The sequence below is a fragment of the Myxocyprinus asiaticus genome, chromosome 33 (genome assembly GCF_019703515.2).
Source record: "Myxocyprinus asiaticus isolate MX2 ecotype Aquarium Trade chromosome 33, UBuf_Myxa_2, whole genome shotgun sequence".
Classification (NCBI taxonomy): Eukaryota; Metazoa; Chordata; class Actinopteri; order Cypriniformes; family Catostomidae; genus Myxocyprinus; species Myxocyprinus asiaticus.
The window spans coordinates 11,320,469-11,337,654 of record NC_059376.1 but is presented as its reverse complement, the minus strand read 5'-3'; the positions used below and the strand labels follow the sequence as shown (position 1 = coordinate 11,337,654).

Below are 17,186 nucleotides of genomic sequence, written 5' to 3'. Positions count from 1 at the left end.
TTACACTCTATTATTGTAATTTATGATGACACTGATACTGCTGCATAGATGGGTGTATAAAAGAGTTTAATGGGTAGAATACAGACAAAAGAATGATGATTGGAATATCTTGCTCAGATGTCTTAGCAGATGTGTGAATGGCTTTCGGCTGCAGGCGGCACATGAGTGAAGCAGCATATAAAACAAAAGAGTGAATGGGTGCTTAAGAGTATTTGAGTAGATATGATTCCTTTTATAGACTAATTAAAAAAAAAAAAAAATCGCATGACATGGTCTTGGAAAATGTCTCCACACGAACGATCATACAGATGTAGGAGTTTGCACCAGCTCGCTAATAACTCTGCAAGCCCGTGTGTTCATGTTGACTGATCTTACCTGACTGAACATCCTCTACCGATGACGTGGACCCAGGGGCATAGCAGTCATTTTAAAAGTTGGGGGGACACAGCTATCAGTAGGTGGCTCACACAGACCCAACACTTACAGTGCAGTATTTATATATTACAGTTATATGTTATAAGTATTATATTAATATATAAGTATTATATACTTGTAGTATTTGTAGTATTCTAGATTCAAGCATTGCAAATTAAGTGCAAAATTTAGCAACTTAACTGCAAAAATAAAGGGCATCTTGTGGAGCACTTGCTTCTGTTTCACACATAACAATAAAATATTTAGCACAAGCTGGTCCTTAAATAAATTTATTTAATCAATTACAGTTATGCCGGGGCCTGGGTAGCTCAGCGAGTAAAGACACTGACTACCATCCCTGGAGTCGCGAGTTCAAATCCCAGGGCGTGCTGAGTGACTCCAGCCAGGTCTCCTAAGCAGCCAAATTGCTAGGGAGGGTAGAGTCCCATGGGGTAACCTCCTCATGGTCGCCATAATGTGGTTCGCTCTCGGTCGGGCGCTTGGTGAGTTGTGTGTGGATGCCGCGATGGATGGCGTGAAGCCTCCACACGTGCTATGTCTCCGTGGTAATGCTCTCAACAAGCCACGTGATAAGATGCACAGGTTGACGGTCTCAGAAATGGAGGCAACTGAGATTCATCCTCCACCACCCGAATTGAGGCAAGTTACTACGCCACCATGAGGACTTAGAGTGCATTGGGAATTGGGCATTCCAAACTGGGGAGAAAAAGGGGAGGAAAAATAAATAAATAAATTACAGTAATGACAATTGTGCATGTGCATAATTTTATTTTTTACTCTTGCTTGTGTATTGTGGGATTTAAATTTATCCAAGTGGCTCAAGTGCTTTGACTACATTCACCAAAATACCTTCAGATCCATTTAATGATTCGTTCAGTGACCATTTCTGGTGAAGCCACCTGGTGTGATGTCTTGTGTGAAATGAGTTAATCAGTGAATCAACGATCAAAAGAAAATTTTAATCCTTTAAAATGTGTATGTCTACAGAAAAAAAAAAGAGTTTAGTAGAGGTTTTATGCATTATAAGAACAAAGAAAATCATAATTTCCCTACAGTTTGTGAGCTGCTGAGCATGACTTTTATCAAAAGACAACAATAATAGTCTCATAATAATTATGAGTTTCAATAACGTCCGTACGTTTTCATATTTAAAAAAGCGTGTCTACATATCTATTGACTTCTGTAACATGCCTAAGTGTTGTAAGAAAACAGCAGATCTGTCTTTTTTCCTACAGTTTGTTGACTGCACACCAACATAGAAGTAAAAAAACAGGAGCTGATATTAAAAATAGCTTAATCTGCTTAAATTGGCAAAAAGACCTGATCAAACTATTACCTCACAAATATAATGTAAAAAGCATAACTTAATGAAGACTGATATAAACTCCTCTTACAATGTGTGCTTAAAAGAAGGATTGTCCTTTGTTTGTTTTTCTGCAGTGCATTTCACGTAATGCTGCCAACCATGAACGATATGCCGATAAATAACTCTCGTTTGTGTGTTCCTCATCTCTAGATTAATAATGTAGGTTAACATCATTGCGATAAAATCATGGATAAATGAGCATTGTTGAAAGAAAGTTTGGCCTATTACGTAAGGGATGTTTCGGCTCATGAAACTCACCTGTGATTGGCTGGATGGTCTCTCAGTCAGCCCAAAGTAACAAAACGCAAAGAATACTGTAGAAAAAATCCACCATTTGGACTCGGCATGGGTTTTGGAAAAGTGCAGGGGACAAAAATCACCTTTTTTAAGGAGTGCGGGTGACATGTCCCCCATGTCCCCCCTGGCTGCTACACCCTTGCGTGGACCAATGGCAGTAAGAAGGTGTTTAGCAGCCGGTAAGACGTTTTCCTAAAATTTCGCTCTGGCAATCTATTACGAACCACCGAAACAAACTCAAAAACACCCTCTTTTTTTTTTTGGGCCAGATTTTGTTCTAAATGACGTCACACCTGTTTGTTCTTTGATTTCGTAGGAATTGTGCAGGGGCCTTTAATGTGCACCTGAGTTCGGAAAACAGCTTTAACACCAACCAAACAAACTGAGCTTGTTGACGTAAAATACAGTGACAGTTTTGTTGTCCTAATTTATGTCTTAATGTAAATTTCCTTTCAATTTAGTCAGTATTTCATATTTCAGTATGTTTTAATTAAATTGTTTAATTATCATCATGATGCATTTTTTTTGTCTTCGTTATCTGTAACGGAAAACAATAGCAAAGTTTTAATAGTAATTTTGTTGACTAGTTCAACAATGGTCGATTGAACTCTGGGCTGCACTAGAAGCTCTAGAGTGAAAACGCTTCTTGAAAGATGTCCTGTGACTATTTTTGTTGTTCACTGGATTTTTAAATTCTTGTCTCCCAATAGGGAAAAACGTCCCTCTGTTAACGATGAAGACTCTCTCTCCTCATTGGCTGGTGCAAGTTCCTGTATGGCAGCACTGGCCTCCTCATCTGTGGTGGCCGCAGTAACTTCTTTACCTGGCAGCGGTGCAGCAGGTGCGAGTTCTCCCCTGTATGTGGTCACTCCGGTCGACCACGATTACGTGAAACGTAAAAGCCTGCAGCAGAGGCACAGGCAGGGGCAGAAGCTCCAGCAGCAGCAGCAGCAGGACGGTACAGTACCAGGCAGAGAGTATAACTCACTCACTTACTCACTCATTTACTCACTCACTCACAGGGGAATGAGGATGATGAAGGTTCAATCACCACTATACGATTTAATGATGGGCTCTAGTGTACAGTAACATCTCCTCCCCCCCCCCCCCCCCCCATCTTACCCCACACTTACCATCTGCATCAGGCCATAGAGGAGCATGGGAAAATGGGCAACATTATATTTTCCACCAGATTTCTCATGTCTAGCCTATGGAGAAAATACATGCTTTTTTCCTATTTTCTGTTTGCTGTATTATAGAGCACTGCAGGCCAGTTGAATAAATGATGCAGCTAAAATTGTGTGTGTGTGTTGGTATGGATGTCAGAGTGTGTTTTGTATGTGTGTATTGAGACATTTGTGTGTGTGTGTAAAAAAACAAAAACAAAAAAACAATCGTGGCATTATGTAAACAAACTGGCATTTAAAGGGTTAAAATCCTGAAAATGAATGAATATTTGGTTGTTATGATCAGGACTGATGTTGGTTAAAGTCAGTGAAAGTGGAAAATAATATTAATATATAATATTTTTATGGCAGTTTTTTGATGCGGACATTTTTGTCCTGTTTTTTTTTTCTTTTTTCTTTTTTTCCCCTTTTTTTTTTTTCTGATATTGCACAAAAATAATATAATAATGCATCAAAATCTGTGTTGTTGCTAATCATTGATATATCCCAGACTGTGGTAATCCCAAAAAAAAAAAAACAAATTCCCCTTTATAATATGGAAAATAATTCTTTTTTTTTTTTTTTTTCATAAAAAACAATAGTGGCATTATATAAACAAACTGATATTTAAAGGGTTAAAAATCCTGAAAATGAATGAATATTTGGTAGTTATGATCAGGACTGATGTTGGTTAAAAAAATTAACTAATTGAAAGTGGAAAATAATATTAATATATATTATTATGGCAGTTTTTTTGACACGGACATTTTTGTCCTTGAAGGACCTCTGAGTAACTTTTTTAAATTGACGCACAAGGGTTAAAGAATATAGAATCTGTGTTTTTTGTGCAAGTGAGTTAAAAGCGCTGTTGCATAAATCTATTGTTGCATAAAATAGACCTGTGTCTATATTTATGCATGTATTTTGCTACCAGTATATTCCAAAACCGTCTCCCGAACCCAGCGTCTCTTTTTTGTGTCTGGATGATATAACATAAGGTACAATGATATAAATACACATGAAATAATGTACATTAAAGAAAAATGGGTATAGTATAAAATATGATGCACAACGTTAAGAATAACTTAAAAGAAAACACAGCCTTATTGCATATTTGTTTTGAATTGAGAGTTTCTTGGGTGTGGTGAGAAAAAGAGCACTGTTACAGAACATGTATTATACTATCCTTGCAATAAAAATAGCATTGACGTTTGGCAATTCATTTGGCTACACTCGTAGTAAAGTACTGCTGGTAAAAATAATTTGTATATAATATTTTTCTAAGAGCTTAGTCCAAACGAATTGCCAAACCTCATTGCTATTTTTAATGCCAGGAGAATATAACAGGCATAGTGATAAACATATTAAACAGTGAATGTTAAGAAAAACCCCCAGATGTATTATAAAATATGAGGTATCAGCACATTACATAAATATTCTAAATTAATATTATATTTACAGCTTCTATATCATTTATGTACTGCATATTTGCATTGAGCATGTTTTTGTGCATGAGACGAATAAAAGAGTACAGTACCTGTGTTTGCCAGTTGATTAGTGCTGGATTGTGGAGCAGCAGCGACTCAAGAAAAATGACAAAGCTCTTATCTCATTGGTAGGTCTGAAGAAAAAATAAATAAATCTGCTCTCTGGAAAAAAACAAACAAACAAACCTTTGGATAGTCAGCGGGCGATTTGTCAGACCAGGTGTGAATGGCGCCATAGGAATCCATTGTTCCTATTCAAAAGATCGGTCAGAACAAACATTCGCACCGAAAATTCTGGATTGGTGTGAATAGGCATTTAGTGAATAGGCATTTAGTGTTCTGATCTTTGTTATTTCTACTATTTTAACTTAGTAATGTTTGATAATCTTAGTATGTTGTTATTTAATGTAAGTTTCCTTTATTTCAGTGTATTAAGTCAGAATGCAGACGCTTCTACCTACACAAGCTCAACTTCATGCATTCCAAAATGTGTGAGACCGCAATTCATAACTCAAAAGTAATCGTTGCTTTCTCAACGTTGCCACAAGGGGCTCTTTAGCTGACATTAGTGGTAACTGTACACTTCTACAGTGAGTTTTCTCTTTCAGGGTTAAATTAATATTTTTAGAGCACCTTACCTGAATAATCAAACATCCAGTTTAATGGCACAGATTTTGGAAGGACTCTACTGTTACCACCACAGTAACTCAAGAATGCACGTTCATCCGGACCCGTGTTGACAGTGCCTTGGCTAAGCACTCGCATCTGTTTCCATGTTCTTGTGTCAAGTGTGTTTCTGGCCTTAGTGTCTCTTTATTTCAACATAAAAACTTGACTTTATTTCAGGCTTGTAAGTTGTGATGTATTTATTATATATTATGATAATACATAATGCTAACAACAACCATCGAATAAGCCTGAATTATGTCTGTCTTGAATGCTTAAAACTTCACAGTGCTCAGTGTCTGCTTGAAGCCTTCCCATCTTGTGATAACTTCCATCAGTGTTCAGATCTAGCAATGCCTTAAAAGGAATATTCTGGGTTCAATTAACAGCATTTGTGGCATAATGTTGATTACCACATAAATTAATTTCAACTCGTCCCTCCTTTTAAAAAAAGCAAAAATTGAGGTTACATTGAGGCACTTACAATGGAAGTGAATGTGGCCAGTTTTTGGAGAGTTTAAACAGAAATATGAAGCTTATAATTTTATAATTTTCTGTCCTTTTGTAGTTTGAAAGTGTGGGTTGGCTAGTACACTGTATTAAATATTGCCTTGGCCTGTTTTGGTGGAATAAATTCAGTATTTTTGAAACCGTGTCAGATGATGGGTTTGACCTACTTGCTAAAATCAATCTCTGCTTGGTGTGCTCATTTTGCTTCAGTATAGTTCTTATCTGTTCAGTCTTATCAGTCTAAAGGTGGATGTGGTTGTATTGGGGCTAAACTTCTGCTCAGCTCATTTCTTCATTAACATTGAAGTATTTGGCTTGCATGTCTGTAAATTGACAATGTTTTTGTGGTAAAGGCATAAACATACACGAAATCATGCTTTTTGATGGTAAATTATAAGCCTGAGTTTTGCAATCTTGCCACTTTGCTTTTATTGTGTCACTTGTGTTTTTATCAGTCTGTAGTATGGAAGCCTTGAAGTGCATGGTGCAAAAAAAAAAAAAAAAAAAAAAATAATGCGTTGCTTGTTATTTCAGAATCTTGTTAACTTAGTAAGTTGTTATTATAATAATCATTATTATAAAATGGAAAAGTATTTAATAAATTTAGCTGCACCATTATAACGATAGCCTACATAGTAACAAACAGTAATATTTATCTTCACATTTTTACTACATTTTTTGAAACAGCATGCCATGCGTGAATATTTCCGTGTGATGTTGCAAACAAATCATTGAGTAGGTGTTTTGAACTTGTATCTGTAGTATGGAAGTATATTTATTAACTAAAAAAATAAAATAATTTTTTTAAATTATCTTAAAATTAAGGATGACTTTTCCACATCAATTTCAACAAAAACTAGTTTATTTGTTCGAATTTGATCAAGGCTTGTTGCACGAACTTTTATTTAGTCACATCGAGTAGAGAAAATTTGTCAAAGTCATGGTTTTAATTACATTGAAGCAGCTTAATTTGTACCACTTTCTGCCAAACTTTTGTTGTTGTAAGTGTAACAAGGTGTGAACTTGAATAAAATAAAATACATTTTGCAGATGACTTTTAAAACAAGCATTTAAACCTGGAAAGGGGGGGCATCCATCCAACACGCAAACCACAATGACGGTGACACTCAACAAACATATGCGAAAGTTGATGCTCTTACATGAGACTCAAACACACCATTCTCAGTGCAAATACTGCAATACAAAGCAAATATTAAGACATTAATGCACTGTTTATACCCATACCGCAATGCATTCTGGGAACCTGACATCACATGTACTATTGATAATGGCCAACGAAAATAATTTAAGTTGTCCCAACGCAAATGGGTTGAGTAAACTTCCATTTTACACATTTAAATTGATTGCACACAATGAAATTAAGTTGTGATAAAAATTCAAGAATTGTTACATTAACTCATTTTAAGTAACTAAATTCAACAAGGAGCAAAAATTAATTTGAATGTTATTTACAGTAAGTTGTTCTTTTGACTTGGTAAACCAATTGCAAATCAGTCCAGTTTTTTTATGTATTTATTGATTCATCATTAAATCTTATATCTATCTATGAGTCGCACTGTGAGGAAATGAATAATGTAATGAAGTCATGGTTGTGTTATTAACTTAATTATTGCAATAATTCCAAATTCTTTATATAACAAAATATTAACATTCTGAAAAGTTATCAACCGAAAGGTAAAAAACAAAAAAACAAACTCTTTTTCCATAGCAGGTATGGTAAAAAGTAATTTGTCTGTCCGCACTTAAAGCGTAAATGCTGCTCAATGCTTCAATCACAGCCAATTAAAATATATGATGTTTAATATACAGCTACTTAAAGGGATTTTTGATCAATCTACCAACAAAATGTTGTGTTGGTTGTTGTGTTGCTCCTGGTTTGGACAAAAACATGGAAGAAATATCTTTTATCGCTTGCTGCTTTGAGTTGTGCCTGGTAAGGAAACACTGTTGTCACTAGATTTTAAGCGAACAATTTGTGGCTGTCGCATCTCATTGTCTCACTGATACCAACAATGAGCTGCTAAACTGTGATTCGAAAGGTGAACATTGTGACATGTTGCCCACGTTCCCCAATGTTTCCCACAGCCTGCTTTAGTCTCCCTGTCTCCCTGCTGCCTCCTGCCTGCTCCCTCTCTGCCTGCCTCTGACCTGCTTCCCACCTGCTGCTTCTGATTGGATGCATGATGGGTGAGCACCCTGATTCAATAAAGAGTTCCTACAATGCACTGTGCACTGCTCTGTGTGCAAACTGACATCTGAGCAAAGTGTCTGCCATGTCTCTTATGTGCAAGGGAGGTGATGAGGAGTGGGGTGTGTTTCAGACACAAGTTTTCTGGGTTGTTTCTGAAAATATTGGTGTGTGGATAAATTTAGCTTTTCATCAAGTCATTGATCAAAACTGGCTTGAGAATTCAAGAACTGATGATTTCTCTCTCCTCCTGTAATTTGATCCAAGAGCCTCTAAATAGGGCTGGCCGATATAGCCAAAATATCTTTTCAGCCTTTTGATGATATTCAAGAAATATAACCTTATAGTTATGTATTTTGCTCTTAAATTGATTCAGAAGATTACAATAATTGGAACCATCATTTTAACTACACAGCAATCGTTGTCATAGAGATATGGTAAAGGAATAGTTTACCCCAAAATGGAAATTCTCTTCATCAACTCACCATCATGCCATTCCAGATGTGTATGACTTTCTTTCTTTTGCTGAACACAAATGAAGATTTTTTTGAAGAATATCTCAGCTCTGTAGGTCTTCACAATGCAAGTAAATGGTGATCAAAACTTTGAAGCTCCAAAAGTACATAAAGGCAGCATAAAAATACGACTCCAGTGGTTAAATCCATGACTTTAGAAATGATATGATAGGTGTGGTGAGAAACAGAACTTTTTTTCTTTAAATCTCCACTTTCATTTTTTCATTTGTTTTTGGTGATTCACATTTTTCGTACATATTGCCAGCTAATGGGCAGGGAGGAGAATTTATTAAAAAAAGACTTAAATATTGATCTGTTTCTCACCCACAGCTATCATATCACTTCTGAAGATATGGATTAAACCACTGGAGTTGTATGGATTACTTTTATGCTGCCTTTATGTGCTTTTTGGAGCTTTACATTTCAGGCCACCATTCACTTTACGAATAGACGAATTTAGCATTAAATAGACGAACAGATATTCTTCTAAAAATCTTTTGTGTTCAGCAGAAGAAAGAAAGTCATACACATCTGGGATGGCATGAGGGTGAGTAAATGATGAGAGAATTTTTATATTTTTGTGTGAACTGTCCCTTGAAATGCAAGAGTTGTACCAACATACCTAGTAACAAATAGCAACATTTAACTACAACTTTCGAACATTTCAGACTCTATCAGCATAGTTACTGCTTAGGGTAAAATCAGTGATGCTCGTTGTAACTTGCAGAGTGGTTGTGAAACTCAACCACTGGTACAGACTTTAGGAAACTTAACTTCCTCAAACCAATTAAAAAGAGGATGAAAATCACAGCAATTTTCACATCCAACAAAATCATTGTGAATGTATAGGGCTCAGCCTTTCCTCTAACCCTACAAACCTGCCCATTTTTCAGCACAACAGAAAATTAAAACTGTATAGATATGAATGACTTGCAGGTTTTGAATTTGAATGTTCTAAACTGAAATTCCTCTACAGTAAACTTCTCACATGATCATGACTATGCGTGTGTGTCTCTGCTATGCGGCCAGAATCTTTGTATGGTACAGATGTTCAACCTTACACAACCACCAGTACAAAACTGCTGGCTCACCTGTCATTCTTCAAAAAGCAGAGCTTAATTTCTCCAACCAGTGAGCTACAGCTTTTCCTCCATTCAACACTCTAAAGAGCTCAATAGTGGCCTGGATTCCAGAAGTATCTTACATGTTTATTTTCTCTATAACAATTAAAAAATTTCTTCCATGAAGAGTTCTAAGCCATGGACCAAACCAACCAGCTCCAAGATGAACTTTTGATTTGAAGCAGAATAGTATTTTGTAAGCCTCTTTGCAACTTTGGCCCAGTATATACCTGGTTTTAAGATGCATTTTGGGTAATCTGATCATAAGTGGCCAGTCGAAACACATCACTGTTTAAACTTGTCAAATATACAACTCTTTTGACCACTGGTGTTCAGATTTCAACGGGAGGGACTCAGATTTCATGACGACATACATCAGTCACTATATCAATGTGTTACTGCGTGCTAATATAGTGAAAAAAAAGTAAATGAACAAAGGGAAAGCTTGAAAGAAATCGGCACACTGTTTCTCCCAATTAAATTTGCATTTATCTAAGCACAAATGTGACATTTAGAGCTAAATTCTCTGTTATTTTAGTGGAGTAGCTGTATTAACCGAGCTTCAGATGTGTGTGCTTCTTATCTGTCAGCATGTCGAAATGAGGAACACTGAAGATGTTCCGTAAAGTTCTTGTGCATGTATATGTATGCTGTGTTTTATATTATCATTATTATTTTTAATTTTCTGATCGGACTATTTCGCTTTAAAGCCGAGCATTACCGGCAAAGTTTCAACTCGTGTTTTTGTGCAGCGGTTGATTGATCGGTGAGAAGGCGGCGCTTCACTGCAGTTTGAACACGTTGCAGTTTACCATATCGTACGGACAGTGAATATTCCATATGCATGCTGCCTGTGGCTGAGGCAGTGTACTTATTTCATTTGAAATAAGCAATTAATGAATTAATTTAGCAATTAAACATATAATTATTTTTTTTTTGTGACAAAGATGAAGACACTCTACAGACGTACTGTGATGCCTTTGTGCAGCCATACTACGACCGTATTGAAAAGGCATTTCTCAAATGTATTTCCTAATGGAGACTCTGAATGCCTTTATACTTCCGGAACCCTACTATTGAGCTCTGTAGTCAGTCAATGTTTCGACTGGGTTTAAAGCTCATTTTTAATATTCAGTTTTTGGAATAAAAGCCTGGACTGCAGCATCTGCCTTTGAGGAAGGTGACCCCCATATAACAGTTTATTTTGCAGAACTTCAAACTGCAATAAAATTTCACCTTTTCAAAAGAGGAGTCTTTTTCCACTGCGCATTAAAAAGCACACTTCTCCAGACTCTCTTGTTTTATTGGTGAATTCCAGATCAGATCAATCTTTTCTACACTGAAATTTCTGTTGTTTTTAGTGTCCATCGCCTTCTCAGTACATCACAGTGTCAAGCACCTCCCTCATGGCATCTTTAAAGGAATAGTTCAACCAAAGGAAAATTCAGTTATAATTTACTCACCCGTGTTGGTCTTGTTGGTCCATTCATTTTGGGATTTTTCTCCCAATTTGGAATGCCCAATTCCCAATGCGCTCTAAGTCCTCGTGGTCACATAGTGATTCGCCTCAGTCCAGGTGGCAGAGGACGAATCCCAGTTGCCTCCGCGTCTGAGACAGTCAACCCACTCATCTTATCACGTGGCTTGTTGAGCGTGTTGCCACGGAGACATAGCGGGTGTGGAGGCTTCACGCCATCCACCGTGGCAACCACACTCAATTCACCATGTGCCCCACCGAGAACAAACCACATTATAGCGACCACGAGGAGGCTACCCCATGTGACTCTACCCTCCCTAGCAACCGGGCCAATTTGGTTGCTTAGGAGACCTGGCTGGAGTCACTCAGCACGCCCTGGGATTCGAACTAGCGAGCTAGCGAACTCCAGGGGTGGTAGCCAGCGTATTTTACCACTGAGCTACCCAGGCCCCCATGACTTTCTTTTTTTAATGAATATCTCGGTTTGTCTTTTCAGTACAATGGTAGTTGATAGTGACTGTCTTTAAAACTTAAAAAAGGATGCAAAAGTTTCATAAAAGAAGTCCATGCAACTCATGCATCATATTATAAGTCTTCTGAAGGCATAAAATAGGTTTTGGTGAGAAACAACCTAAAATGTAAGTTATTTTTCAGTGAAAGTCTTGACGTCCATTGAGTGTTCATGAATGCATGACAGAAGCTTGTTTACCATGGCTTTGGGTTGTTTACCAAAACCTATTGTATGCCTTTAGAAGACTTAAAATATGACGTACAAGTCACATGAACTACTTTTATGACACTCTTGGGTCCTTATTGAAGCTTTAAAATGAGTCAGTATCCACTGCCTTTGTATTGAAAAGACCAGGTTATTGATGAACATTTTTCCATTTGTGTTATGCAGAAAAAAAAAGAAAGTCATACGTGTTTGGAACGACATCAGGGGGGATAAATTACAAAAGCATTTTTGGTTTAACTATTCCTTAAACTCTTGAGCTCCTGTTGAAAACTCTTGCAGACCAACAAATAAGCGGTTTGGCAGTGTTGGTCTGTAGCTGTTAATGTTCTCTACTGGGGGCTGCAGTTTTGTGCTGACACAAAGTCATTTTTGTGATGGGGTGCGCTAATGATTTTCTGCCCTCTTTGCCAAATGCTGACACCCCCAGCATGCTCAGGGACCTTTTCTGCCTTTTCTGCTTGTTTGTGGGCAGTACAAGAGGAAATATATTATTTTTCTTTTCCAGGCTTCCTGAGAAGCACAATAGTTTGACGCACTTTCCTCTACCTCAGGAGTAGGCTGGTTTTCACCCCAAAACTCTTAGTAAGGCTCATTGCTGAAAGATTTCCAATTCCTTGAAGCCTGGCCCTGAGCTTTGCCCTGTAATCTGTGCCCTCATACCTAGTATAAACCCAATGTCCCTGTTAGTCCACCCAAGGAAAGATTAGTTCAACCAGAAATTAAAATTCTGTCATCATGTTCTCATCTTCTCATGTCTTTCCAAATATGTGTGACTTTTATAACTTTTCCATACAATGAAGAAAAAAAAAAAAGAAAAAAAAAATGGGGGTGGATGCTGTCAAGCTTAAAAAAAGACAAAAAGACATAATAAAATGACTTGTGTGCTATATACCAAGTCTTCTGAAGCCATTTGATAGCTTTGTTTGAGAAGTAGATGAAAATTTAAAGGATTAGTTCACCCAAAAATGAAAATTCTCTCATCATTTACTCACCCTCATGCCATCCCAGATGTGTCTTTTATCTGCTGAACACAAAGATTTCTCAGCTCTGTAGGTCCGTAAGTGAATGGGTGGCAAAATTCTGAAGCTCCAAAATTGCACATAATGGCAAAATAGAAGTACTCCAGACAACTCTGATGGTTAAATCCATGTCTTCAGAAGCGATATAATAGGTATGGGTGAGAAACAGATCATAAATCTCCACTTTCACATTCATTGTCTTCTGTTTTTGGTAATTCACATTCTTCGTGCAAATCACTCCTTACTGGGCAGGGAGAATTTATGATAAAAAAATTACATAGTAATTGATCTGTTTCTCACCCTCACCTATCATATTGCTTCTGAAAATCTAGATTTAACCACCGGAGTTTTATGCTGTGTTTGTGGATTTTGGAGCTTCAAAGTTCTGGTCACCATTCACTTGCATTGTATAAACCTGCAGAGCTGAAATATTCTTTTAAAAATCTTCATTTCTGTTCTGCAGAAGAAAGACAGTCATACACATCTGGGATGGCATGAGGGTGAGTAAATGATGAGAGAATTTCCATTTTGGGTGAACTATCACTTTTAAGTTATTATTTGCTGAAAACCTTGCCCCCTGCTACATCTCTCAAATGTTGTTCATTCAAATATGGTGTCACACACTAGGTTTGACATCACTGAAGCTAAAGGGCATTGGTCCTTGTTTGTTACATAACCGGACATGACTTCAGTATGCAGAAGTGTGAATGAGATTTGAGAGCTATGGTGGAGGAAAAGATCATCTGTGAATGACGACTTAAATTTCGACCTGTTCCACACACAAAGCTGTTGTGGGGCTTCAGAAAAAGAACTGTGTAAACTTTCTTGCGTCTTGTTCCACAGAAGAAAGTCATACTTGTTTAGAACCACATGAAGAGTAAATCATGGCAGAATATTTATTTTTGGGTGAACTACTCCTTGAATTAATTTGTAGAAATCTGGCACACTTATCCTCAGATGAAGAACACAATTTTCCTTTCTCTATGTTGAAATGCAAAACCTTTTTAGTCCGAGACATTTCATTAAGCCCACCTGCTCTTTAGGTGAAGTTCCTTTCCCTGAATTTGCCAGTCTAGCAAATGTGTATTACACAATTAATCTTGGGATCTCTGTATTGATTTGTTGATCGTGTACATTGGGTCACTCTGATTTGAATGAAGGTGACTTTAATTTTATGGATATGACAAAGGAAGGAGGAGGTACGTTTTGTTGAATGTGTGTAACTGTGTGGTATGTTTTTTTCCAAATTAGAGCAAAGTCAGGATAGTGTTGCCATCATGTCGGACTCTAGCTCCTTACAGGACGTCTTCATGGACCCCACCAGTTCACAGGACAGTTGCCACAAAGTGGATTCAGGGAAGTGTAATATTTTTCCAGAAGAATCAAATGCCAATGGAAAAGAGAAACCGGCGACAATAGAGGAAGCAGGTAATAATCTCTAGTTGCTATTGGCCGCATCGAAACAAAAGTTTGTGAGTGAAAAGTGCATTTGTTTGAGTGAAGTATGGAGTATATACCCAAAATAATCACCCTGATAATTTTGGGACCATTTTGTTTTTTGCCTTATGAAATTATGACAGTTAAAAACTGATATATATATATATATATATATATATATATATATATATATATATATATATATATATATATATGTATGTATATATTTATTTTTTTAATTAAAAAAAAAACATTTATTGTAAAGTATTTATACAGCACTGTAGTATTTTTGTTGCCTTTTATCATTGCATTTAATTACAACATTTTTGTACTGTAATAAAGTAAAACAATTTAATCTACAACCCCAATTCCAAAAAAGTTGGGACAGTATGCAAAATGACAATAAAAACAAAAAGGAGTGATTTGTAAATTCTGTTCACCCTGTGCTGTATTGAAAGCACTACAACAACACATTATTTGATGTTTTACCTTGTGAATTTAATAGATTTTTTTGAAAATATACACATTTCAAATCAGATGGTTACAACGCGCCCCAAAAATGTTGGGACAGTCGAGCGTTTACATTTACATTTATGCATTTGGCAGACGCTTTTATCCAAAGCGACTTACAGTGAACTTATTACAGGGACAATCCCCCTGGAGCAACCTGGAGTTAAGTGCCTTGCCAAGGACACAATGGTGATGGCTGTGGGGATTGAACCAGCAACCAGTTATGTGCTTTAGCCCACTACGCCACCACCACTCCGTTTACCACTGTGAAACATCACCATTTCTTCTGATAACACTTATTAAGCATTTGGGCACTGAAGACACAAGTTTGTTACATTTTGCAATTGGAATGTTCCCCCATTCATACATTATGCAGGTCTTCAGCTGTTATGGGGCCTTCATTGCCGTATTTTGCGCTTCATAATGCGCCACACATTCACAGTTGGAGATAGATCAGGACTACAGGCATGTCAATCTAGCACCCGCACTCTCTGCTTACACAGCCATGCAATTGTAATCCGGGCAGTAAGTCGTTTGCCGTTGTCCTGCTAGACAGCATCTGGATGGCAGCATATGTTGCTCCAAAATTTGTACATATCTTTCTGCATTAATGGTGCCCTCACAGATGTGCGATTTACCCATGTCTTGGGCACTGACGCACCCCCGCACCATGACAGACACTGGCTTTTAGACCTGATACTGATAACAGCTTGGATGGTCCTTTTCCTCTTTGGCCCGAAGAACATGATGGCTGTTTTTTTCAAAAAACTATTTGAAATGTGGACTCGTCGAATCACAAAATACGATTCCACTGTTCTGCTTTCCATCTAAAATGGAAAGCCCAGAGAAGTCGGCGGAGCTTCTGGACAGTGTTGATGTATGGCTTCTGCTTTGCATAGTAAAGTCTTAACTTGCATCTGTGGATACAGCGGTGAACAATTTTAACTGACAAAGGTTTACCGAAGTATTCCGGAGGCCATGTCATGATATCCATTGCAGACACATGACTATTTTTAAGATAGTGACATCAGACTGATCGAAGATAATGCACAATTAGAAGTGGTTTTTGGCCTAGCCCTTTACGCACTGAGATTTTACCGGATTCCTTGAACTGTATTACTATTTTGTGTATTGTAGAGGATGAAATGCAAGAAAATCCTGCCAATCTGTCTTTGAGGAACATTGTTCTGAAAGTGCCGCATCTGTTGGCAAATTGGCGAGCCTCAACCCATCCTTGCTTATGAAGGACTAGGTTTTTTTGGAGGCTCCTTATATACTATGACACGATTGCCTCATCCGTTTAACATCATCTGTTTCATATCACCTTGTTATTTCAACTCGTCAGACTGTTATTAGTCTTTTTTGGAATGTGTCGCAGGTATTAATTTCAGAAATTACTTATATCTTCAAAAAGCAATGCAGTTAATTTAGTAAAACATGAAGTATGTTGTCTTTATACGGTTTTTGCTTGAATACAAGTCAAAGTAAATTTACAAATCACTCCTTTTTGATTTTATTGTCATTTTTCATACTGTCCCAACTTTTTTGGAATTGGTTGTAATTAGAATCACTATTTGAGAATAATAGGAAAATAGGATTTGCAAAAAAATATCAAAAGTAAATAATCTGGATACACGAGAGTTTGTGTAGAAAATGTCCTTATTTGTCTCAAAATAATGTCACAATGCAAAAAATCTTAATGATCCTAAAAATAGGCTTAATATACTTGATGCAAAATATTAAAGGAATTGTTCACCCAAAATGAAACTTCTCCCATCATTTACTCACCTTCGTGACATCCAGATGTGTATGACTTTCTTTCATCTGCTGAACTCTAATGAAGATTTTTAAAAGAATATTTCAGCTCTGTAGTTCCATACAATGCAAGTGAATGGGTGCCAAAATTTTGAAGCTACAAATATCCCATAAGTCAGCATAAAAGAAATCTATATGCCTCCAGTGTTTAAATCCATGTCTTCAGAAGTGATATGATAGGTGTGGGTGAGAAACAGATCACTTTCACATTCTTCTTCTTGTGTTTTAATAATTCACATTTGTTGTGCATATCGCCCCCCTACTGTGCAGGGAGAAGAACTTCTAGCAAAAAATGACTTAAATATTAACCTGTTTCTCACCCACACGTATCATATCACTTCTGAAAATATGGATGAAAACAGTTGTATGGATTACTTTTATGCAGCCTTTATGTGCTTTTTGGAGCATCAACAGTTTGGC

General features: G+C 37.1%; 1 protein-coding gene across 1 annotated transcript in view; it reads left to right on the top strand.

Annotated features, from left to right (window-relative positions):
- Positions 1–17,186, top strand: part of LOC127424582 (calcineurin-binding protein cabin-1-like) — a 155,862-nt gene that overhangs the window by 51,325 nt on the left and 87,351 nt on the right. Inside the window, 2 exon segments of the mRNA XM_051669937.1 lie at positions 2,809–3,056; positions 14,256–14,432. Of these exon segments, the coding sequence (XP_051525897.1) occupies positions 2,809–3,056; positions 14,256–14,432 (425 nt within the window).